The 27,967-nt window shown below is 33.1% G+C and overlaps 1 protein-coding gene across 1 annotated transcript in view; it reads right to left on the minus strand.

The window, feature by feature from the left end:
* Positions 1-1,731: 1,731 nt before the first annotated feature.
* PRMT3 (protein arginine methyltransferase 3) overlaps positions 1,732-27,967 on the minus strand; it is a 106,121-nt gene continuing 79,885 nt past the window's right edge. Inside the window, exons 14-16 of the mRNA XM_090263159.1 lie at positions 19,590-19,640; positions 19,306-19,393; positions 1,732-3,506 (exon numbers count right to left, since the gene is read on the minus strand). Coding sequence (XP_090119285.1) covers positions 3,397-3,506; positions 19,306-19,393; positions 19,590-19,640 — 249 coding nt within the window. The 3' untranslated portion in view covers positions 1,732-3,396. The remainder of the gene's footprint in view (positions 3,507-19,305; positions 19,394-19,589; positions 19,641-27,967) is intronic.

Consider the following 27,967-nt stretch of genomic DNA (forward strand, 5'->3'; position numbering starts at 1 on the left):
GCCAAACAACACATTTTAGATATTTCATTTTAAGATGTGAGAGAGGCAGAATGCTGAAAGACACAGGTAGACCATATTGGTTAATCTAGATTGTGATAAAAATGCAAATAACTCTAGAACCAAAACTATTTGCCCTACCCATAAATAGAGATTCTTTAAGAGTTAAATGATGGCTCCCTGATTTATGTGTGTTTCTAGCGGTTGGGGATACTGCTGTATACCTTCAAGAGTTCTATTTTCTTGGAACCACTCCTTCTAAAATGCTCTGTTCAGGAAATATTTCTCTACTCAATAGAGATGACTGTTATGCTTGGATGAACTCCACACGTTGCAACATAATAATGTTACTTTTCACAAAAGAAAATAGAAGAAAGATGTATTGTCTTAATGGAAATAAAATTCTTGGATGGAATTAATTTGCTATCTATAAATGCCCATCTGCCACAGCATGAAAGGACATTATATTTATCATCGCCAAGGGTGATAAAGTACTTATTTTTCACAGCAGTTTAATGGCAGAGATTCCAAAGAAAGAGCTAACATTTGGACTCTCAGAATTTTCATAAAATGTTTAGGTGCACAAATTAGAATGTTCTAGCCTGGGATGGCTAAATGAAAAGAACAGAATATGGCTGGGCTAGTTATAATTGGGGGGCCGGGGGGGGGGGACAAGAGCGACTGGGTAAAAATCCCATGAAAATCAAATAAGTGTTCTGAAGAGTAATCATTTTTGATAAATGCTTAAGTAGCAAAAAATATGCACTTGCAAGAAAGAATAACAAAAAATGAGACGGTTACTTTAAAAATCCATTTTATCCTCTTACGGACTTCCTTACTTTTGTTTTATCACCCCACTCTACTCAAATTTGTACATGAAGCCATTCTAGACAAAATTTCAAGTACTTTGAGCTGTACTATCTGCACCACACATTTCCAGTAATGGTCTGAATTAAAATCCACAGTGAAAACAAGCTGGTTGGTTTAACTCGGTGAAAAGAGAAGTCATGCTCACAAAGAATATCTTGGAGACTATATGTGAAACACTACCATTGAAAGGGGTTAATTTTCTCATTGGCAGAAGTCTAGTTCTCTAATAAAGACCAAAAGATAATTTTTGATACATTTTTTGCTATATTAAATATTAATTTCTTATAATCTTTCCACCCATCCATGTATTAGGGTAGCGTCTAATGAGGTTGACAATTCTCAAACTGATCTACTGTACATGTCACATATTCTTTGGATGAGATCCTCGACTAGATGATGATGATGATGATGATGACATTATACCTATCATTGACTGTTTTCTGTGTCAACTACTGATTTAAGTAAATAGTTGAAATGTATTAACTCATGAACTGGCACATTCATGGAGGAAGAGAGAGGTTAAGAATGGGACTAAGATCACACAGCAAGTAAGATCTGGAGCCAAGGCTTTAACCTAGGCACTAACTCCAGAGCTCATGCTTCTCCTAACTATGCTGTGTTGTCTTGTGTATGTTTTGTTTTGTTAAAAAAACAAACAAAAAAACAAAGGTGGTTCAACTGAAAAGAAGCATGTGACCCACCTCTTTAAAGATCTCTGCTTTCTTAAAAACAATTCCTTTGTTAAGACTTATTTACCAACTTCAAAAAGACTCAAATAATCCAATTTAAAAATTGGCAGAGGACCTGAATGAACATTTCTCCAGAGAAGACATACAGATGGTCAACAGACATATGAACAGATGTTCAACACCACTAATCATCAGGGAGTGCAAATCAAAACCACAATGAGATACCACCTCACATGTGCAAGAATGGCTATTAAAAAAGTCAACATATAACAAGTGTTAGCGAGGATGCACAGAGAAGGGAACCCTCTTGCCCTATTGGTGGGATTATAAATTGGTGTGGCCACTATGGAAAACAGTATGGAGATTCCTCAAAAAATTAAAAACAGAACTACCATAAGACCCAGAAATCCCACTTCTGGGTATCTATCCAAAGAAAAGGAAAACACTAATTTGAAAAGATATATACACTCCTATGTTCAATGCAGTATTATTTATAATAGCTAAGACATGGAAGCAACCTAGTTGGCCGTAAATAAATGAACGGACAAAGAAGATGTGGTGTATATATATACAATGGAATATTACTCAGGAAAAAAAAATGAAACCTTACCATTTGTAACAACATGGATGAACCTAGAAGGTTTTATAGTAAATGAAATATTTAAGTCAGAGAAAGGCAAACACCATATGATTTCACTTATATATAGAATTAAAAAACAAAACAAAACAAAAACAGATTCATAGATAGAGAACAACAGATGGCTGCCAAAGGGGAAAAGGAGGGAAGAATGAATAAAAATGGGGAAGGAGAATAAGAGGTACAAATTTCCAGTTGTATAGTCAATTACATAACACACTGTATGGTGACAGATGGCTACTAGGCTTATTGTGGGGATCATATTGTCAGGTCTATAATAAATGTTAAATCACTATATTGTACACCTGAAACTAATATAATATTGTGTGTCGATTATACTTAATATAACAATTTTTAAAAGACTTGTTTTAAATGTCATTTTATAATGCTAATGGCTATTGGATACATTTTTTAATGTTTTTTATTCTGCATTTCAAGCTGAGTCAACTGTAAGTGATACAATTATAAAGAATGATATATTAAGTTACACATTTAACTTTGCACAAAAAGGTAGTCTGAAGAAGGTATTATATTAGTAAATAAGTACATATTTACCCCAATCTTTAAAAACTTTTATGAAACCTAGAATAAACGTATTGAAATTAGATTTCCTGGGCAGTACTAGAAAACTTAATGGCTAAATATCTGCAAAAAGGGAAGAAGCTACAAAACGAGAACTACAGAATTAATCAACTAAACTGTCTTCAAATATGATTTGTGTGATTTGCTTTTTGCTATTTTAGTCCCTTAGTCTTGGTCTTTAATCTATATACTGATAATAGAGGAAATCTGCAATAAAATGCGTAATGCCTGATGCATAGTTACTAGTTTAATAAAACATTAACCAAATAACTAAGTAATAACTATTGTTTAAAATTTTAGCAGGAAACTCTTTAAAAACAGGAAAAGACTATATCTCTGTTCCAAATTTAGCACAATTTAAATGATTTTCAATACAGCTAAACTTAATGTAGTGGTCACATTTGGTTCAATCTCACTGACCAGACTTCCAATAACGGGATTATGTAGGTGGACCACTAGGATCAGTGAATTCCCTTCTTTAGCTGAATTACATTGGATTCCTACCGCAGTTCTACTGAGACTCACGAGGAAAGGATCCATCATCCACGTACTCACATAAAACTCCTCCACCTCCACTCACTACCCATCTCAACCCCACAATAAAAACTGCAAATGGCTTTGTCACTGGAGACCGTAAGTTTGAGTTGAATTATTCAATGTGAGGGCCATAATCAGAGAACGTGGATCTTTCTGATTCTTGTGGACTGTGATCTTTCCTTTCAAGGATTCACCTATAGAAGAAAGACAAAACATGTATTTAAGAATTCAAGGAAAACTGTCTAAAAGAAAAGTAAAAATGGACACCAGTACTTCTCTTTTTTTGTTAAGAGAAGTTTCACTAGTTTTCAAAAACTTATTGTCAAGTTCTTACAAAAGAGCAACATTACAGTGGTCATGTGGGGTTGGGGAGGAGTTTTACTGGACTTCTGAATATGAGGTCCTATGGTGAGTCCTAAATACAGAGAAAAACACAAAATATGGTTTTTGTCCTCAATGAGGTCACACGAGGTCAAGGGTAAGAACAAATATCTACATCAACAATTACACAACAGGGTTATGTCTAAAGTGTGCTGAAAGTGAAAACTGGGGATGGATGAAAGGCAGTTTCACAAGAATTAATGAAAGAATTAATTACCTAAGGACTAAAGTCATGGTTAACTTAAGGCATGCACATAGAATGGCATTTAAGGGAGAAAAAAACATGTTATAGAGAGCCCTAGGGAATGACATTCTTAGGAACTGAAAATTATACTTAAGAAAACTTAAATTTGTATTTTACAAAGCCACATGACAAGGCTGTTTAGCCTTGAAGGTACTAACACCGTAAATGGGAAAACAGAATTTAAACAGGCCAAACAGTAAACACAAAAAATAGTCTATATTTATATAAAGGTAAAAATCTACTCCTGACTCCCTAAACACTTATACTGTATGCTCCAAATTTTATTTTACTTCAAAATGGAACTATATCATATATAGTATATGTGATATAGTAAGTATAGTATATATATGATATATATGCTCTTTTGAATACAGATACTTCTCATTTAAGTTTTTTTCCATTTATTTACCAAGAGCCATTTAAAAAATAACAAGAGACTGCTAAGTTGTAATTGATCACCATTACTTGCTTTAGTAAGAGTAAGATCACACCAAGTAGCATCAGATATATAGCTTCACTATCTGGAGGAACCCAATAAGACTCCATAAAAAATGACTGAGAAAACTATATAAAACTATCCTTCTAATCCATGAACAGGGCATATGCTTCCATTTATTTGTATCTTCCTTAATTTCTTTCTTCAGAGTTCTATAGTTTTCTCAGCACAGGTCTTTTACCTCCTTGGTTACATTTATTCCTTGGTACTTTTTTTTTTTCTTTTCTTGCTATAGTAAATAAGACTTTTTTCTTAGTTTCTGATAGTTCATTACTGGTGTACAAAAATGCCACCGATTTCTGAATATTGACTTTGCATCCTACTACTTTGCTGAATTCACTTATTGGGTCAAGTAGTTTTTTGGTGGAGACTATAGAGTTTTCTACATACAATATCATGTTTCCTGGAAATAATGACAGTTTTACTTCCACCTTTCCAATTTGGATGCCTTTTATTTATTCTTCTTGTCTGATCGCTGTGGTTAGCTAGGACTTCCAGTACTGTGTTGAATTAAGACTGTTCCAGATCTCAAGGGAAACACTACATCAAATTAAAAAGCTTCTGCATGGCTAAAGAAACCATTATCAAAGTGAAAAGGGAACCCACTATATGGGAGAACATATTTGCCAATTATACATTGGACACGGGCTTAATTTCCATAATACATAAAGAACTCATATGACTCAACACCAGGAAGACAGACAATCCAATTAAAAAATGGGAAAATGACCTCAATATAAACTTCTCTAAGGAGGAAATACAGGTGGCTGGTGAGGATGTGGAGAAAAGGCAACCCTAATGCACTGTTGGTGGGAACGCAGACTGGTGCAGCCACTGTGGAAAACAGTATGGAATTTCCTCAAAAAATTAAAAATGGAACTGCTGTTTGACCAGCAATCCCACTGCTGGGAATATATCCTAAGAATACCAAAACACCAATTCAAAAGAACTTATGCACCCCTATGTTCATAGCAGCACTATATACAATAGCCAAGTGTTGGAAACAGTGCCCTAGTGGATGAATGAGTAAAAAAACTGATACATTTACACAATAGACTACTACAGTGCACTATGGAGCAGAAAGAAAGAAGGAATTCCTACTCTTTTTGACAGTATGGATGGAAATGGAGAGTATTATGCTAAGTGAAAGAAGCCAGACAGCAAAACACAAATACTATATGATTTCACTTACAAGAGCAATCTAATGAACAAAATAAACTAACAAGCAAAACAGAACCAGAGACATGGAAACTGGGAACAGACTGACAGCTACCAGAGGAAAGGGGTGGGGTGGGGGGGAATGGTGGAAAGAAAGAAAAGGGATTAGTCAAAGAACATGTATGAATGACCCATGGACATGAACAGAGTGGGGAATGGACTTGCGGGAGAGGAGGGTGGGCTAGACAGAGGAGGGCAAAGGTGGAAAAAATTTGGAAAACTAACAGAATAAACAATAAAAAATTATAAATTAAAAAAATATTTTTTTAAACTATCCAAGTACTGAATCAATGTCTTAGTTTTTTTTAAAAAGCTGCAAGTCCCCCACATTAAGGCATAATGAATCTGAATATTCTCCAATATGGTAGTAAAACAACACAGTAAAACGTATCAAAACCATCCAATAGTTTTATTTGTTTCAGGACATAAAGATACCATTACTGATACATAGTACACATCCTGCAGAAAAAGTAAGGCTTATGTTTATATATCCAGAGAAAAAAAGACATGTTACATAGAAAGGATGAGAGAAAAGAGTGACCTCAGAATTTCCACCAGCTAGACATATCTTTGTGTCAAAAGAAGAAAACCTACTGACTAAGGATTCGATATCCAGCCAAAGTCTTTTTAAAATGAAGGTAAAAATAAGGACTTTTTCCCCAAAGAAATAAAAGCCAAAATCTTTTCCCAGTAGACCCGCATTACGAGAAATGGTGAAGTTCTTCAGACAGGCGGAAAATGACACGAAAATGAAACTTGGATTTACACAAAGGAGCAACAAACAGTACCCAAAATGATAGGTAAGTGATAAACATAAGACTGTTTTTTCCTTTTTAAAAATTATTTAAAAGATAATTGACTGAAGCAAAAACTGTAACAAGATATTGTGGGGTTAAAACACAGAAATGTTTTATAACAACAGCATAAAAGATAGAAGAGGTAAATGGAGGTATACTGTTGCAAGAGTGTTATTAACTACAAATGAAGTGGTATAATATCATTTGATGAGAGCGTCTGATAACCTAAAGATGCATGTTGCGACCATTATAAAAACAAACCCAAGAGGTATGGCTAGTAAGTCAAGGGCAGAGATAAAATGAAATAGTAAAGAATATTCAATTTTTAAAAAAGTAAAAAGAAAAAATAAAGAGAGAGACAGAGGGGATAAATAAAAAACAAATGGCAAATGATGGAATTAAATCCAATAACATAAGTAATAATATTAAATGCAAACATGTCCAATATACTTTATAAAGATACGGGTTAAAGTAAAAGGAGAAGGAAATTCTAAATAAATATTAATCAAAGGGGCCGAAGTGGCTATATTAATTTCAAAGTTGACTTCAGGAAGAAAGTATAACCAGAGATAAAGAGAGACAGTTCCAAATAATTTGTTCAATTAAAAAATAAGACACCATAAATTTCTGTACGTTGAGTTTCAAAATGCATGACACAAACCTAACAATCAAAACCAGACAATTCTACAATTATTGTTGAAAATTTCACCTCTCCTTTGTTGACAGCAGCAATAACAACTAGACAGAATATCAGAGAGAATATGGAAGACTTGAACTATACTATTACCAATATGACTTTATTGACATCTACAAAACTAAGACAAATCACAGCTGGGTCATAAAACAAATCTTAATGTATAGAAATTATGCAGAATATGTTTTCTAACTGAAACTAAATAAAATTAAGTATCAGTAACAGAAAGATACTTGAAAATTCCAAAATATTTAGAAATTAAACAACAGACTAAGTATTTCATAAATGAAAATAAAAACAATAAGGAAATCAAGACAGGGTTTTGTTCTGAATGATAATAAAGCACAATATATAAAACTATGTGGCTTACAACTAAAACAGTGCTTAAAGAAAAAAATTATAACTTTAAATACATCAGAAAACAAAGAAAATGGGGCTGAGATCTTTAATGGTAAAATCTATCAAATGTTTCAGGAAAAATAATACCAATGTACATAAACTCTTACAAAAAATAGAGGGAATATTTTGCAACACAACTTTTCAAGGGAGCTTTATCCTGGTATCAAAATAAGATAAATTCATTAGAAGAAAACTAAAGGGCTACCCTGCATGAACATATATATTCAAAAACCCTTTGAACAAAAGGACAAAATCATATGACTGTCTCATAAAATGTATAAAATGCATCTGACAAAATTAATTTATAACAACTCTTAATAAGCTAGGAATATGTGGAATCATCCTCAATCTGAGAAACTATAGGTAACATCATTCTTAATGGTGAAAGACTTAATTTTTAACCACTTCTAATTAGTATTCTATCAAATGTCCTAGTCAGGGCATTAATATGCAAGACAAGGAAAAAAGTGATACAGATTGGAGGAAAAAGAAGACATAAAAGTCTTTATTTTTAGACATTTCTTATACATAGAAAATCCTAAAGCAATATGCAAAAAAAAAAAAAAAAAGAAAAAAGAAAAAGAAAAGCCACTAGAACTGATGATTCAGCAGTATTTTAAGATGTAACATCAATATAAAAAGTTAATTTTACTTCTATACATTAACAATAATTAGAAATTAAAATAAAAATCCATGATAGCAACAACACACAATACTTGAGATAAATGTCACAACTTATGTGTAAGATTTAGACATCTAAAACTGTAAGAATCCTAAAGATGACTAAAGTAAATGGGAAGATACATTTTGCAAATGTCAATTTTTCCCAAACTAATCCATAGATTCAACACAATCCCAATCAAAGTCCTAACAGGCTTTTTTTGAGTAGAAGTTAACAAGTTGATTTTAAAATATATATGACAATTTAAAGGATCTGGAATAACAAAAACAATTTTAAAAAAGAACAGACATATAGATCAATGGGACCAAATAGAGCTCAGAAATAGACCTATACACATGTTGTCAATTAGTTTTTGACGAAGGAGACGAGGTAATTAAATTAAAAAAAAGGACAGTCTTTTTCAAGAAATGATGGTAGAACAACAATATACATTTGGGAAAAGGTAAACTATTACTCTTAATATTAACACAAAATAGACTATGGATCTAAATGTATAAGGTCAAACTATAAAAATTTTTAGACAAAACATACAAGAAAATCTTTGTGATGTCAGGGTAGCAAAGATTTCTTAATTAAGACACAAAAGCACAAAACTTAAAAAAACATTAAGACCATGAAAAGATAAATATATAAATATATACTTATATTCTTACAACTCAATAATAAAATGACAAACAACCCAATTAAAAATTGAGCTAAATATTTTCATGGAAACCTCACAAAAAAGATAAACAAATGACCAGTGACTATATGAAAAAAGGCTCAACATTAGGCATCAGGCAAATGAAAATTAAAAGCACAATGTCACTACATTTACAATAGAATGGCTTACGTTAAAAAGCGTTGGAAAGGATGTGAAGCAGGTGAACCGACAATGGTGGTAGGAATGTTAAGTTGGACAGTCGTTTCGAAAAATTTGCCAGTTTCTTATAAAGTTAAACATATACTTACTGTAAGACCCAATGATATCACTCCTACGTATCTTCCCAAGAGAAATGAAAATATGTGTCTGCACAAAGACCCTTACATGAATGTTTGTAGCCACTTTATTCATAATGATCCCCAACTGAAAATAATCCAAAAGTCTAGCAGCAGTCAAGTGCATGAGTAAACTGAAGTATGCCCATGTAAAGGAATACTACTTGGTAATTAAAAAGAACCAACTACTAATACACAGATGAAAATATGCTGAGCAAAAGAAGCTGGAGTACATTCTGTATAATTCCACTTATATAAAATTCTAAAAAACACTAATACTTTAAGATTAATAATGCTAATTAGTAAAATTACTATGCAATAATAGGAAGCAGATCAGTGGTTGTCTTGTTCTGGGTACAGGAGTTGGAGATGTCCACACAAGGGACCAAGGAAGAAACTTTTTGGAGTGATGGAAATATTTTATATCTTGGTAAAAGTGGTGTTTACATTTGTCAAAATTCATTGAACTATAAAATTAAAATGTGAATTTTTATTGTATGTAAATTATAGAATTGTTTTTAAAAAATGTGATGCCTTAAAACTAAACACAGATAAATATAATGTAGTTAGAAACCAAAAAATCCACTATGGAGATTCAGTACATAGTAAGTGGCACATTTTAAATTATTGAGAAAAGGATTCAATAAAATTATGTAAATATAGTAATACAATATTTTAAAATGTGAAACCAAAAGAGAAAGTTGACGATTTGACTATACAAACAAAAATTTCATGAAGTTAAAGACAAGCAAATGAAAACAATGTTACTTTCACTTATTAGAATAAGATGAATTTTGAATTGATTCCTTATGATGTGTTATCAGGAGTGGGGCACCTGAATAAAAGGCACAAAATGTATTCCAGTTTCATATTTCTGCCATCTTCATCATCATCAGGTGTTATCAGAAACCAAACCATCTTCTTCAAGTCCATGGGGCCATGGCACTAGCCTTGCCATTGCCCCCCTGGCACTGTGGTCCTCACCCAGGGCCTCCCTCAGCAGGGAGACCCCACCAAAAAATAGTACCTGTGTGTCTGTCTTCCACTTCAATAAGAGACTTTCTTTTATTCCAGAATTTTTTTAAAAAGGAACGAATGAATACATGAAAATAAAATAAAAACACCTTTGTTATTGAGATAAACAGCCATCAGAATGATTGTTTTGATTTGCATTTCAGTGATTATCAGTGGTGATGGGTATTATTTTTGAATGTTTAATCAGATTAAAAAAAAATAAACCCTTTGTGCTTTCTTGTTGAGGCATGTAAAGTATTTTTATAAATACTTCCATTTGGTGTGTGTACCCTAATGGCTGCTCCTCTTTGATTTAAGTTGCCTTAGAAGTGTTAAAAAATATATAAGTTGGCTTGTTTATAAATGTTCTGTTCAATCCTTAGCGTCGAGATCAAAACGGGAATGTTCCATGGTCCTTATAAAGCACATTATCAAATTCTTCATTTCAGGTTTAAAGAATATGCCTATAAGAGCTCTACGCATTCCTCAATTTAGACAGCTCAAGTCAAGATGAATTAGTAATGGATACTTTTGTTAAATTCTTACAAAAAAACTTTTTAAGCATCAATATTAAACAAAACATCTGAGTAGGTTTAAAAGGTATAACACTGCCTTATAAGCTCAGTATAATTTTCATGTCTTAAAATACAAGTAAAAGAGCTAGTTTTATAATAATCTTAATTTCAAAATGAGGGTATAAATAGCACCTTAATATTTAAGTTAATTAAACAGCATGAAAGGTCACAGTAATAAATACACAATTCACACTGCTGAACTCTCTTCAATTGTTCAAGCCTGACTAAAGTGCCAAGGCAGTGGCTGCAATATTGGAATAGATCGGAGTAATTAATCAGTGTCAAATAGATAAAAAATGAGTGATGTTAAGTGTGTATACTGTCGTGAGAGCTACAAAGGACATTCTCTATGGAGCTGAGCTGCACCACCCTGTTTTAATCATCGGCAGATGTCTATTAATATACCACAAAGCAATGTTACGGTTCAATCAAGAATAAAATCAATTTCATTTCATGTGGTTTAAATTCAGTGGTTTTTAAAAATTGTTTCTTCCAGAGCAATGAAATTTCATTTCCCCAGAAGAGGAAAAAATAAAAATTCATTATTTTCACTATTAAAGCTTAGAGTGAAAAAAATAAAAGAAAAAAAATAAATGGAGTCTCAAAAACAAACAAAACAACAACAACAAAAACTTACTAGGTACATACAGAGAAAGAGAAATAGCCTGATCTTAATTCTATTTCCAAAGCCAAATAACATGAAAATGATCTGGGTTTTTTAAGTAAACACTGCCATGTAAGTGTACAATAAAACTGTACTTTATATTTAAAGGAAAAGGAAAAACACACACTCTGAATCTAACCTTAAAGTAAGAGTTCTCTAACTCCTTTAAGAGTATTCACTCTTACTCTTACAATGCTGGAAGTGCTGAAATATTTAGAGCACTTCTTTTGGAACTATGTTTTGAACTACACTGTGAATAAAATAGCAAACAAAACAAAACAAAACAAGCTAGGCTCATTATTTTATAGTTCCATTTACTTCTGACCAAATGTAGAAATCCTAGTCTGAGAAATTCGCTATTCATGGTCTTTTCCTACCTTCTAAATATAAAGTCCACTACCAAGGGGTAGATTTACTATTAGCCTCCTGCCTCCACCGAAGAGATTTACATTACTGTCTTTTCATGGCTTGATAGCTCATTTCTTTATAGCACTAAATAATATTCCACTGTCTGGATGTTTAGACCATTCATATTTTATATTAAGTCTACCATCATACCATTTTTGCTTGTTGTTTATCTATTTGTTTTCGTTCCTATCTGTTTCTGAACTGAATTTTTTTTAATTCTATTTTATTTCCACTACTAGCTTATTAGCTATATTTTGGGGTTGAATATAAATATTTTAGCTGTTGCTCTGGGATTTACATTGTACATTCTTAATTTATCACACTTAGCCATTAAATTGCTTCATGTACAATGTAAGAACTATACAATGCATTTCCAATTTCTCATTAATATTTTAATCATTGCTGAACAGTTTATGTCTCCATGTTTTAAAACCCACAATATGTTATTTTGCTTTAAATAGTCAATTATCTTTTAAGAAATTTAAAAAATGAGATAATAAAGGCTTTTTAATGTACTCATACATCTATCATTTTTGGCATTTTCCATCTTTTGTTTAGACCCAAGTTTCCACTTGGTAATCTTTCCCATCCACTTGAAGAGCTTACTTTGATATATCTTTTATTGCTGTTCTGCTAGAGAAGAATTCAGTATTTTTCTTCTGGGTGAGTTTTTCAGTCTTCATTTTTAAAATAGATTTATTCTAGATACAGAATCTAGGTTGACAGTTTGGTTTTAGCACTCTGAAAATATTATTTGATTATCATCTGACTTACATAATTTCTGGTGAGTATTTTGAAGTTATTCTTTCTTTGTTCCTCTATGTTTCCTTTTTCTCTGGTTATTGTTAAGATTAAAACAAATATCGCCCTGACTGGTGTGGCTCAGTGGACTGAGGGTCATACTGCAGACAGAAAGGCTGCCAGTTTGATTCCCAATGAGAGCACATGCCTGTGTTGCAGGCCAGGGCCACAGCTGTGAGCTTGCAAGAGGCAACTGATCAAGTTTCTCCCCCTTTTATTCTCCCTCCTTTCCCTTCTCTCTAAAAATAAATAAAACCTTAAAAAAATTATCCCTGTTTATCAGCAATTCATTTATGATGTGTTTTAATGTTGTTCTCTTGCATTGATCCTACTTGGGGTTCACTGGGTTTCTTCCATCTGTGGATTACAGTTCTTATCAAATACTAAAAAACTGGCCATTATTATTTCTTCACATGTATTTTCTGCCCCTCCTTCTCCTAAGAACTTCTATAATTACATTTAAATTAGAGGGTTCATATGCTTCTACAGGTTACTCTGGATACATTATTTTTTAAAAAAGTTTGCTTTCTCTTTCTGCTTCATTTTGTATACATTTACTGCTATATCTTCAAGTTCACTGATCTTTTCTTCTGCCACTAATTCCATCAAATGACAATTTTACTTCAGATACTGTAATTTTCATCCCTATAAGTTCTACTTAGATTTTGCATATCTTCTCATATTCTTGCATGTTCATATGAAAGTAGTTATATGTTTCAACATGCTTGAGTGTTACTTCCATTATTTGTTTCTATTGACTGATATTTTCATTATGAATTTTATGTTGCTGAGTGTCTGACTTTTGTTCTTTTCCTTTGTTGCCATTAACACTACTTACAGCTCAGTTTTTTCCTTTCAAGGCTTGTTAAGCTCCATTAAGGAGCATACAAAGTAGCTTTTACTCTAGGGACAGTTTGTTCCTACAACCAAACTATAGTCCTTCTGGAATCTCTGCTGTAAAGGGTCCAAATGGACTCCTCATGTAGCTGGTTGAAACTTAAATACTATATAGCTGTATGTAAACTCTGAGAAGTGTTTGATTCACAGCTGCCCCAGCTGCTTTGCCTGACGTCAGGCATCTCATTTTACATATGCACATCCTAGTACTCATTTAAAACTCAACAAATCCACATACTGCGTAGATTTCTAGAGCTCTTTTTTCCATTTAGCATGTCCTATTCAGTACTCTGCCCCAACAACTTTTGGCTTCTATTTGTTAGTACCACCATCAGAGCCTTAGCAGGGTTAAAAAAAAAAAAAAAAGGTAGTATGTACTTACATGATCCTTTCTTTATACTTCCATAGCTGAGAATAACCACATTTTCCTTTCAAATCTTTCTTCAAGATGTGCTACTGTAGGGTATTCTTCTATATTGTACTGTACGGGCCTTACTATTTAAATACAAGTACATATACAGTGGCAGTGAAGGAAATAGGGAATGCAGACAGTGTCAGAGGGCAATACTGGAATCACACACCTTCCTCCAGAGTATTCTGAAAAAGTCTAATCAATTCCTAGGATACTAGGGAAGGAATAGTTAGGATTTTAAATTTCCAGCAGACATCAAATAATATTTTGTTGTAATTAGGTAGGAGAGTTTTCAAATGCCATCTTAAATCTTCCTCAAGATTATAAAGCACAAATGAATTGATAATGCCTTAAAAATTCTAGTATTAGGATCACAGACTGGTTAGGGTGAAGAAAGCAACACTTTCAAGTTCCTAAACATCAGTCCAAATACTAGAACTACACAAAAACAAACAAAAAATGAGAATGTAAAAGGATTTCATTTGTGTCTGCCTCATCTTAGATTTCCTGTGCTCAACTTTTCCGGAGAAAAATGACACCATCAAGGTTTTGCTTCCATAGCAGCGAAACCTCAAAGTGAAAAATAACAAGGTGCTGCTTTACTCTAATAGTGTTTATCTGCACCTACTAAATTCAACTTATGCATCAACAGTGAAATCAAATCTATAATTTTATGAAATATTTATTTTTAAAAAATTGAATATTTTAAATTTATTTTAACACTATTACATATGTCCTCTTCTCCCCCACTTTGCCCACCCCCACCCAGCCCCGCTCCCCCCCACCAACACACTGCTGTGTCTATGGGTTATGCACATGTGTGTTTTGGCTAGTCCCTTCACCTTCCTTTCATCCAGTCCCTCCTCACAATAGCAGTCAGTCTGTTCTGTTCCATGCTTCTGTTTCCATTTTGTTTGTCAGATTCCACACAGAAGTGAGATCATATAGCACTTGTCTTTCTCTGACTGGCTTATTTCACTTAGCATAATAAGCTCCAGGTGCATCCATGCTGTTGCAAAGGGTAAAGAGATCCTTCTTTTTTAATGGCCACATAGAATTCCATTGTGTAAATGTACCACAGCATTTTTAGCCACTCACCTACTGATGGGCACTTGGGCTGTTTACAGATCTTGGCTATTGTCAATAACACTGCTATGAACACTGGGGGATCTATATTCTTTTGAATTGGTGTTCCGGGATTCTTAGGATATATTCCCAACAGTGGGGTCACTGGGTCAAAAGGCATTCCATTTTTAACTTCTTGAGTAAACTCCAAATCGTTTTCCGCAGTGGGTGCATCCATCGTCTGTATTCCCACCAACAGTGCACGAGAGTTAGCTTTGCTCCACATCCTCGCCACCACCTGTTGTTTGTTGATTTATTGACGGTAGCCATTTTGTAGAGGTAATATCTCATTGCGGTTTTAACTTGCATCTCTCTGGAGATTAGTGACACTGAACATTTTTTCGTGTGTCTACTGACCATCCGTATGTCCTCTTAGGAGAAGTGTCAATTCAGGCCCTTTGCCCATTTTTAATTGGATTGTTTGTCTTCCTGGTGTTAACGTATAAGTTCTTCATGTATTTTGGATATTAACCCCTTATCAGATGTATCATTGGCAATTATGTTCTCTCATAAGTGGGTTCTCTTTTCATTTTGTCGATTTCTTTTGTTGTGCAGAAGCTTCTTAGTTTGATTTAGTCCCATTTGTTTATTTTTTCCTTTGTTAACCTTGCCCTAGAAGATATATCAGCAAAAATATTGCTACAAGAGATGTCTGACATTTTACTGCCCGTTTTCTTCTAAGATTTTTATAGTTTTGCAACTTCTGTTTGTCTTTTATTCATTTTGAGCTTATTCTTGTGTATGGTTTGAGTTGGTGGTCTAGTTTCATTTATTTGCATGTACCTGTCCAATTTCCCCAACACCATTTTTTGAAGAGACCATTTTTACTCCATTGTATACTCTTGCCTCCTTTGTCAAATATTAATTGACCATAAAGGCATGGGTTTATTTCTGGGCTCTCTGTTCTGTTCCACTGATCAATTGCCTGTTCTTATGCCAGTTACCAGGCTGTTTTGATTACAATAACCTTGTAGTATAGTTTGATATTAGGTATTGTGATAGCTCCAACTTTGTTCTTTCTTAAGATTGCTGAGGCTATTTGGGGTCTTTTTGGTTCCATACAGATTTTTAGAGTATTTGTTCTGTTCTGTGAAATATATATTGGTATTTTAATAGCAATTGCACTGAATCTCAAGATTGCTTTGGGCAGTATGGACATTTTAATGATGTTCATTCTTCCAATCCATGAACACAGTATATGCTTCCACTTATTTGTATCTTCCTCAATTTCTTTCTTCAATGTCCTGTAGTTATCTGAGTGCAGATTTTTTGCCTCGTTGGTTAAATCTATACCTAGGTCCCTTTTGTTGTTGTTGTTGTTGCAACAGTAAATGGGACTTTTTTCTTAGTTTCTCTTTCTGATAGTTCATTTTTGGTGTATAAGAATGCCATATATTTCTGAATATTAATTTTGTATCCTGCTACTTTGCTGAATTTATTAAATCTAGGTTTTTTTTGTGAAGTCTTTAGGTTTCCACGCACAATATGTTATCTGTGAATAATGACAGTTTTATATCTTCCTTTTCAATTTGGATGCCTTTTATTTTTTCTTCTTGTCTGACCACTGTGGCTAGGACTTATAGTACTATGTTTAATGAGAGTACTGGAAAACCCTGTCTCGTTTCTAATCTTAGAGGAAACACTTTTAGTTTTTGCCCATTGAGTATGAGGTTGGTTGTAGGTTTTTCATATATGGCCTTTATTATGTTGAGGTATGAACCTTTTATTACCACTTTACTGAGAGTTTTTATCATAAATGGGTGCTGGATTTTATTAAATGTGTTTTCTGCATCTATTGATATGATCATGTGATCTTTATCTTTCATTTTGTTTACAATGTATCACATTTATTAGTTCGCAAATATTATACCAATGCTGCATCCCCAGAATAAATCCCATTTTATCTTGGTGTATGATCTCTATAATGTATTGATGGATCTGGTTTGCTAATATTTGTTAAGGATTTTAGCATCTATGTTCATTAGGGTTATTAGCCTATAATTTTCTTTCTTTGTAGTGTCTTCATCTGGTTTTGGAATTGGGATAATACTGTCCTTGTAAAAGGACCTTGAAATTCTTCCCTTCTCTTGAATTTTTTGAAAAACTTTGAGAAAGATAGGTATTAGTTCTTCGTGAAATATTTTAAACACATAGAGAATAATATAATGATTACCTGGGACCCACTACTCAGCTTTGTCAAATACTAACATTTTTCCACAGTTCCTTCAATTTTTAAAAGAAACAGTTCAGCTATATGGCATTGAACCCCTCTCATAGCCTTTCCTGACCTTATTTCTATCCTCCTCTGAAGTAACCACTACACTGAATTCAGTGGTATTCATTCTTAAGTGTTGCTTCTTACTTTTACTTTGTGTGTATATGTCTGTCTTTAAAATTATATAAATTGTATACTGTAGGAATCATTCTGCAACTTCTTTGTTCAGTGTTGCTTTTTATAGACATTTTTGGTTCATTTCATCTGCTATATTTTATTGTAGGCAACTATCATATTTATCTATCTTCTGTTGATGGACATTAAGGTTGCTGTTATGTTTCACTTCTACAAACTATACTGTTGTGAAAGTCCCTGGATGCAGGTTGTGGGAGAGACTGTCAGAATATATGCCTAAAAATAAACCTGGTTTGAAGGATGGTACACCTATACTTAACTTGATGCTATCAAACTGTTCTCTAAAGTTTTTGTAGCAATTAAGACTACAAGCAGAAGAGTATAAAAGTTACCTTTGTCTACATTATTGCCAGCATTTGACACCGTTCACATCTATATAGATATTTCCCATAGTGATGGATAAGAACCAGTGTCTTACTAGTACGCTGAGTTACTTTTCATTCAAGTTTGTTGTACATTCAGCTTTTCTACAGTCAGGAAGCTTTCAGTAAAGGAGGGACAAAAACACTCATGTGTATTATGAGTCTAATTTTAGAAAAGGTTTCATAATCAAATTCTAACTTTGGAGCTAAGTGTGTAGTATGTAAGAACTATGAGTGCTCATGTAAGTAAACAATCAATGAGGTATAAAACGAAGGAATGCAGAAGTGACCAGTCCCTAAACACTGTGAAATTTGAGGAGGTGGAGACAGTGGACTGCATTCTAGACAAATATATCTTGAATAAGATCATATTGGATAACTGTCTCTTTAATTTTTACTTTACCTTTATAGGTGATATTACCCTTTAGTCACTTGGGAAATGAAAATATTTCTTTTGATAATATTTGCAAGTTAGTAAGTAGTAGTTATTAGTTAAAGAAAAGTTTTCTAACTTATTCTGTAGTACTCAAGATAAGAGCTACATAATATGTAACATACATTTTAACTGGCAGAAATTAGTTTTAAGTTTTTTTAAGTTACTTTTTTCCCCTCACCCAAGGATATTTTTTCATTGCTTTCAAAGACAGACAAGGAGGGAGGGAGAGACAGATAGAGAAAGAGAGAAACATCAATGTAAGAGAGAAACATCAACTGGTTCCCTCCACATGAGCCCTGACCAGGGAATCGAACCCACAACCTCTTGGTGTACAGGACAACACTCCAAGTGAGCCACACTGGCCAGGGCCTTTAAATTATTTCTTTAAAGGAAATCTTACCTTTAGCAACTGCATGAATGGACCTGGAAAGTATTATGCTAAGTGAAATAAGCCAGTCAGAGAAAGACAAATACCATATGATTTCACTTATACGTGGAATCTAATGAACAAAATAAACTAAAAGACAAAATAGAAACAGACTCACAGATACAGAGAACAGACTGACAGCTGTCAGAGGGAAGGCGTGTTGTGGGGCTGGGTGAAAAAGCTGAAGGGATTAAGAACAAAACAGACAGAAAACAGTACAGTGACTGTCAGAGGAAGGGGGCGCGGGGTAGATGGAAGATGGAAAAGGGGAGATTAATGGTGACGGAAGAAGACTTGACCCTGGGTGATGAACACATGATGCCATATACAGATGATGTATTCTGGAGTTGCACACTCGTAACTTTATTAACCAATGTCACCCCAATACATTCAATAAAATTTTTAAAAAATAAATTACTTCTTTAATGAAATGATATGCCATCTTATTTTAGTATTTGTTATACCGCTTAAAATAGAGTGGGCACACAAAAAGTGGTTGTAGAATGAATGAATACTGTATACTTCAGAATAAATAAGACATTCCCCCATCCACCCTTTACTTTTCTTTCTCACCTGCTTTAACTGAAAATGGCTTTTCCAATAGAAATATTGTTTGTTTCCAGTGTGTTTTGGTACTCTGGGGGCCGGTAGAGAACATGACCTGCATTGGTAGAGTTTAAAGTTATCTGATGAAGTATAAGACTTTTAATATCATGGTACATTAATCTACTATATTACATACAAGCTCCAATTGCTTATAACAGCAAAATGCTTATGATCAAACACCTTGGGGCACAAAAATAAAATGCAATGTATTTCACATAATTAATTCTTATGAGACAACACAAAATACTTACCCTGTTGTGGCAATTCTTCTCAAAATATATGTCAAAGTAGCCAGCAATTGCCTATGTTAAAAAAAATAAAAAAATCAATGATTAAACTAATTACATGACATAATTTACTATTCAGTCTTTTAAAACATGCAAATAAGAAACTATTTCAAAGACCAGATACCACTTAAGCTATGGCAGGTCACCATTTTTCCTGAAAAGGATGTTATAAGTAAAAATAAAGTAGTATAGTTTGGCTTTTCCCCATGGAAACAATATAGTAATAAGGGTAACATGATTAACCAAATAATTAATATGTTTTATTAGAGAAATAATCATGGTAGACTACTGAACAGTGAGAGACTATAAGAAGAGAGAGGCTCAGTCGGCCCCTAGCCGGTCCAGACTCTCCCACTGCGATGCTGCCGCGTGAGTTAAACTATCTTAGACCCTCTGGCTCTAGTTAAGCTTCCAGAAACTGCAGCAAACTAAGAGACCACATGAGAGAACAGCAGAAAAACCAGTAGGTAAGTCCTGTCCAGGCTGCAGAATCATAAACAAATAAATCTAGATGATTGTGACTTCAAGGCATTCAGTTTCAGGGTGGTTTGTTACACAGCAATAAATAACTAAAACATACTATTCTATACAAATACAGCTTACTGAATTTCTTCTGATATTGTGCATCCAATTTTAAAGCCAATTACTATAAATATTTTTGCAATAAGATCAATGGAATATTTAAATGTTATTTTTCTGGAAAAAAAAAAGTAATAGTACTCAAATAAAATTTATGTTTAAGCAAATATCCAAAAGAAAAACTCCAAAGTAAGTCTAAGGGTTATTGTGATGGTACAAAAAGGTCTCTAAAAGAAATTAACATATGAATTTACACTTTTCAGATGAATATACACTTTTCATTTCTTTTTGTTTTAACTTTAAATGGTATCATTCCTTTTTCTTTCACTAGTGGGACTAGCTTGATTTAATCTATTTTTAAAACTGGCATTAAATAAAGCTTATAAAGTGTTAAGAACATGACATTGCTGCTTTTGTTGAGAACGTGAAGTTTTATTGATCTGTAGGGTTTATATGGATTTAATCCAAACCAAATTCAATATCTGACCTTTAGGTTCATTATACCTCAGATACCAAGAGAAAATGGAAGTACTATTTATAATTCTATCAAAAAGAATCATAAAGCAATGTAGTACTCAGCTATAGATTATTACAGAAAACCACACAGCTAATGAGAACATTTCTAAAATATAGTTTTTTTTCAGTTGATTTCCTGATACCTTTCCAATGAGTAATTTAACTGTTTTCTTAAATTTATTCCTTTATCTCCTATCTTGTTTACCACTATATCCTTAGTGCCCAGAGCAGTACTTGGCCCATAGTACCCAATTAATGTTTGCTGAGTAAATGTGCTATGACATACAATTTTAATATAGTACTTATTAGACTAATATTTTGCCCTATCGGGCTATAATTTATTTATAAGTAAAGCCTATGAGTAATTTATATTTTTTATGGCCTTTACCCAGCACAAGTCAGTTCTACAGCAGGTTCTCAATAAACTTTAGTTAAATTAACTTTTTTAGTTTTCAGTTTCTTAAACACGTCCTATAGCTAGCTTCACTACATAGTCAGTGCATCTTATGGAACAACCCAATAACTAAACTTAGATGGAACTAGTAATTTTCATCTCTGAAAAATATAGTGTAGAACAAATATAGGAAAGAAGGAATCCTAATTCTATGTATAAAGCTGCACAAGTCTCAGCCTGACCCCTGAGCTACATAGCTCCGGTGAGGTCCAAATCAACATAACAAAGGCTGAGAGAACTGAACTAAAACCTGAGTCACTGGCACAATCCCAGTATTAATCCCTGAAAAAACCTGTGTGGAAAAAACCCAAACCAGCAAGTAAAAGCTTAGAGAACGAAACTAAGATTTGAAAAACGTGTACAAGTCTCAGACTAAATCCTTAAGTATATATATGTTCAGTAGAGACCCAGAACAATATAACAAATGCTTAGAGAGTGAAACTCAGATTTGAACCACTGTCTGCCCAGACACCACTGAACAGAACTTATGTTTTCACTTTAACTGGGCTGACTGCCTGCTAACACATGAACATTCTCCAGACAATGACAACATTACTGAGAATCCACACAACACAACATAGCACGTACAACATCTAGGATACAATCCAAAATTACTCAACATACAAAGAATCAGAAAAATGTAACCGACTCTCAAAAAGAAAAGACAATCAAGAGATGCCAACTCTGAAATGACCCAGATGCTGTACTATTAGACAAAGCCTTTAAAGCAGAAATTATAACTATGCTGGTATAAGGTAATAGAAAACACACTAAAATGAATCAGAAAATAGGGATTCGCAGAAGAAGAATAGAAACTATAAAAAAAGAACCACATAAAATATTTAGAAATGAAAAATACAATAACTGAAACAAAAGAACTCCCTGGGCTGCACTGCAGAATAGCGATGGCAAAGGAAAAGAAAGCAATGAATTTGAAGATTGATCAATAAAAATTATCTAATTTGAAAAACCAAGGAGAAAAATTGAAATAAAATGTACAGAGCCCCAGGGACCTGTAAATCTAACATACATATAATTGGAGGTCATGATGGAAAAGAAAAAGCTATTGGGAGCAGGAAAAAGACCTTTTAAGTTTCTATATGCAGCAAAAATATCCTTCAGGAATAAAGGCAAAATAAAGACATTTTCAAGTAAAGAAAACGAAAATAACTCATTGCCAGCAGACTTTTTAGAAGATATTTTAAAGGAAGTTCTTCACTCTGATGGGCCATAATAATAGAAGAAAGCCTAAAACATAAAAAATAACACAAAAGCACAAATAATAAGTAGTTGGTTTTTATAAAAGACTACCTTTTCCTTCTAAATTCCTTTACAATACTTATGATTGCTTAAGGCAAAATTATAACATCATATGGTGGGTTATTGATGAATGCACAGTAATCATGAAGATCAGCAAAGTGGGTGGGTGGGTAGGAAGGAGGAAGACTAAATTTTCACCAACATATATGTGTTTATAAAAGTTGGAACTGAAGAGGGCTTTTAAAATGCCACACACAGACAGATTTAATATAAGGGAAATTTAAAATTTTAGTATCAAAATTAAAAGACAAAAAAATCTGAGAATATTTATAATATATATAAAACAAAGAGTCACTTGTTTTTTGTACATTAAACTTATAAAAGTAAGAAAATAGCATGTCAGAAGAAATTAAGACAAAAAAAATTTATAAAAGAAAACTCAAATGATTACTAAACATGTGAAAAAAGATGTTTGACTTACTTAAGAGAAAATAAGTAAATTAAAACAACCAGATATAATTTTCCTTAATCATATTGGGGAGAGATTTTTCAAATCATAATATTCACAGTTTAGTGGGAAATGTGGCATTCATGGTGAGATAATAAACTGAAATAACCTTCCTAGAGAGAACTTAGCAATATATATTAAAAGAAAAAACATTTGTATTAGAAGTCAGACACGAAATAGTACACATGATATAATTCCACTTACTCAGACTTTTCAAAAACAGCAAAATGTATAGTGTTATAAGCCAGTATTGTAGTTACCCTTCCACAGGGGTAGCAACTGGAAGGGGTTACATGGTGGGATCCTGGTTTGCTGGTGATATTCTGTTTCTTAACACGTTGCGTACTGGGGTATTTAAATGCCTTTTTGAAATGATGAGATTTCTCGACACCCGTATGCAACGTGTTAAGCTAGGTGCTAGGTACATGGGGGGTATTTGCTTTGGGAAATTTTATCACATACTACACTTAGGATTTCTGCGCTTCTCTGTTCTGTTAAGTCTATGTTAGGTATTCAATTACAATGCTTACATAATGTACATATTCAATGATCCAGGTATTCTAAAAAGTATTCTATGGAAATTATTATGTATCCTTGCAAAGTTTTAGACATAAGATGTCAATTTTAGTTCAAATTTTCAACAACAGGCTACCAGTTAATAAATCATAATACCTCCATATAATAGAATACCATTTGGCTATCAGAAGTAATTGTGTAGATAAATATTTATTGATTTGGAAAAAGTCACAGTATACTACTAAATGAAGAGAATAATGCATTTTATGGACCCTTATCAAATGTGATTATATGTATATACCTGGACAGATAGTCACCAATCTACCAAAAGTGGATGATAGATTTGGAATATTCATATTCTTTTTTGGTATATTCATATCCTTTTTGCTTATCTATAATTTATATTTCTCATAAAAATTCACAGCTTCTGTGGTCATAAGTTATTTTTAACACTTGAATTAAATGACCTATAATACTGCATGAGAGCATTCAAGTCAACCATTACCTTTGCATCAGTTTCTTTAGTGACTCCCCCAAACCAGTCATCTTTGTAACCCTAAGGGCTAGGGCAGTGTCTAATATGTAGAAGAAACTAAATGAAAAAAAGTATGACAAGTTTTCTCCAACTAGTATTTCTACAAAAAAAAAGAAATTTTTTTTTTCAATAAAGAGATTAGCAAGAACAAACTGAATAAAAGCAGAGAGTAGAGGTGTAAAGATGTATATGGAATAGTCATAGTAATAAGAAATCGCCAAACTATATGAAAATATTAAAACAACTTTTAAAGATTTTAGTAAGTAACTTTCATTGGAAGGGGTTTACTTTATATAATTGTTCTTTAAGCTATATATATGTTTTCTGCACTCCTTATATTCTATGTTACCAAAAAAAAAAAAAAAAAAAATCCCTGTAAGCTAATAAAACTTAAGAGAAAACAAATTCAGGTTTAAAAGAAGCTCTTACAACATTATCAGAAGATGTAATCTGAAATGTATAACATACACCAAGTGAAACATCATATATTTAACTCTGGTAAAAAATAGAATGACAATTTTAATATGGCAGAACTATTGTCGAATTTATAATTAAAGACTATAGGTCTTAATGAAGAAGAGAGACTGGCACATAACTTTACAACAAAATTAAAACATAAAACGATCTGAGAACACAAACATATTTTAGAACGTTTTCCCAATCCCCAAATTCAACTATCATAAATTTAGTTTAAAAAAAAAAAAATCAAAGAAGAAACTAATCCTCCCCTCCCCCAGACCTCCAAAAATAGGTGAAAAAATACTGGGTAATTTGGGATAACCAAAAAGCAGTTTAGAAGTCTCAAGACAAATAAATAAAATAGTAAAGAAAAATAGGATGTGGAGAAACGGGAACCCTACTGCACTGTTGGTGGGAATACAGACTGGTGCAGCCACTATGGAGAACAGTATGGAATTACCTCAAAAGATTAAAAATGGAACTGCCTTTTGAACCAGCGACTCCACTACTAGGATTATACCTGAAGAATCTTGAAACACCAATTCAAAAGAACTTATGCACTCCTATGTTCATTGCAGCACTGTTTACAATAGCTAAGTGCTGGAAACAACCTAAGTGCCCATCTGTAGATGAGTGGATCAAAAAACTGTGGTACATTTACACAATGGAATACTATGCAGCAGAAAGAAAGGAACTCCTGCTATTTGCAACAACATGGATGGAACTAGAGAGAATTATGCTTAGTGAAATAAGCCAGGCAAAGAAAGAAAAGTACCATATGATATTACCTAATACAGGAAACTAAAGAACAACACAAACAAAGGAACTAAATAGAACAAAGAGCAGAATAGCAGTCAATAGGGGGGAGGGGAGAGGGAGAGAAGGGGGATAAGTAAGGGAAGGGTTTAGTCAAAGAACCCGTATAAAAGACTCATGGACATGGACAACGGGGAGGGATATGATTGCGGGAGAGGGGGTGGGTTGGGTGGGGGAGAGAAATTAGGGGAAAAGGGGACAACTGTAATTGAAAAACCAAAAAAAAAAAAATATATATATATATATAAAAAAAAAAAAAGAAAAATAAAAATAAAAGATGTAATTAATTTTGATTAAAAGAAGTTGGCAGGGATCTATGACAAGGATAAATCTGAAATCACATCTGTTTTATATTTCCCTTCGAAATGCATCATAGTATATGTCCAGCTCCTCATGCAGATTTACCCTCCTAATAACATTTGGTTGAGGGTAATATTAAGATCAATTCCACAGTACACATTAGGCAGAAGCATGAGGAATGTTAGGAAGAAATTCACCAGGGATTAAGAATTATGTGCAGATAACCTATTCATCTGTTAGCATTCACATAAATGAGCAAGTAGAAGGCTCTGAAAAACCAAAGGGAAGTTCTGGTTTAAAAATGGGTGATTTCTGTTAAACACAAGCAGGGCCTAGAATGCCACTCAAATAAAAAGATTTTTTTTTTCTGTATAAGTGATCCTTAATAATTAAAAGAGATTAAAAAAAAAAAAAAAGGCAAAAAAAAAATACCCTTAAACTTGAAACACAGTTATATAAATCAACTGAACTATGACTAGGGTATTTATTTTGCAAAGCCATTATAACCAAGTATGTCAACTGATGTGGGGACAAAACTATTTTGCTGCAAAATATAAATATGCCCTTTTTTCCAAATATAGTATCACTATGTTGTTATCATTATGCCATCATTTCAACAAGGCATCTCTAGAGCTTTTAAACATTTATTTCAATGAACTTACCCTTTCTTTATAAAAGCCATTCAAATGTGCATAGGAAATTGAAAATCAAGACTAACAGACAATGGTAATAAATAACGGTAGCACAGCTTGACATGTGCTTGAAAAAGATCAGATATGTTAGAAAACCTGACCTCAGAATAAATTCCTCTTTATTTCCACAAATATATCTTGTCAGGGGCAAAGGGAACAACTGCTGAGGAGAAAAGTAAGCATTACGATCAAATATCTCTGAGTTAATCTGCAAAGGCAAGACCGCAATTAAATAAAGAAAATCTCATGGAATTATACCACAGTCAGAAAAATTTTAGTTATAAAGTCCCTTAGGCTGAGAGAAGACAGAATGAGTGATAATAAGAACACCAATGACGACAGAAGAAAACAGAATGAAAGGAAACCACATGCATACAGTAAATTTCTGGAATAGTCTGCTCATGCTTATAATTTGGTGACAATCCTCCACAATTATTTTGAAGTACCCAGGAAAATAATAAAGGCATGTAACTTTACTGTGCATCTTAAATATTCCTAAGCATTAGAATATAGTTTGAGAATGAGCTGTTCCATCTCTGTGAATTTCACAAGAAGAAAAAAAAAAAAAACAATTCATGGCACTTGTAAATTGAATCATTTAAAAATGTTTTACACCACAATTTGCTTGTTTATCCCATATATAAATAGGTAGATGTAGTTCATTTCATACATGCTCATTTGAAGAACAAGGACTTGAAATAAAAATGAGTCACTTCCTTATGTATTTTGGTGTGATGAGTATTTCTTTAAAGAGGATGTATCATGTGTATATGTAATAGGATGGCAGCCAATGAAATAAGATCAGACTAGACCTTATGAGGAAGAAGAAAATTAAAAATTATCATTATCACTATCACCTGCAGGGAGTAATTTATCATTTCTGTTCTTCATTGGTATCATGTTCCAACAGCGTGTGGTTACAGCAGATACAATTAGGCAGCTGTCCACAGAAGTAGGAGGATAATGTGCTTTTGATGGAGTTTATCCAAGCATGGAGACAGAGTGCTTGTAATCCATGCAGCAGAATCACTATAACAAAAATACAATTCATTTTTTGGAGTTTTTTTTCAAAATGTTAATATGGGATTCAAAAGCTAAAGGCTGAGTTTAAAGCAAGTAAAGAAAGAGTAAGAAGACAATGTATAAAAATGACTATTATAACTTACATCACTGTATAAAAACCAACCAGATGAAAATACAAACAAAAGCCATACAAGCTGCTGCTGCAAAAAGCATGCACTCTGTTAGTGATAACTAGTATTAAAACTAAGAGAACATAATCAACAAATATGAAAACTGTATATTATGACTTCCTCCCACTATTAACTGTATCTTAAATTATGGATTCTTCCTTCTTCAATTAATTTTCTATTTTATCCCAAGAGAAAATTTGCAATTTTTCTTTCTTTCATAATTCCTCTAGGGAACAATACACATTAAATGCCATATACTTCTCAAGGGATACTGCCAAACTGACTAGTCTAGAAATAGTCCTAGAAATACGGAAAATAGCAAAACAGACAATAAAATTTTTAAAAGGTACTTTCATTGAAAAACACAATATAACCAATTTTTGACCTACTTGAAATATTCCCAGATATAAAAATTTTTAAAAATTTACCTGGATTGCCCCCTCCTAATTTCAAAATTGCTAATTAGTGATTTTAGCAGGCAGAAGAAATCACCTCTTCAGAAGCCTAAAACCTA

This window comes from Furipterus horrens, unplaced genomic scaffold (assembly GCF_987537825.1).
Source record: "Furipterus horrens unplaced genomic scaffold, mFurHor1.1.pri manual_scaffold_2, whole genome shotgun sequence".
In the NCBI taxonomy this organism is placed as follows: domain Eukaryota; kingdom Metazoa; phylum Chordata; class Mammalia; order Chiroptera; family Furipteridae; genus Furipterus; species Furipterus horrens.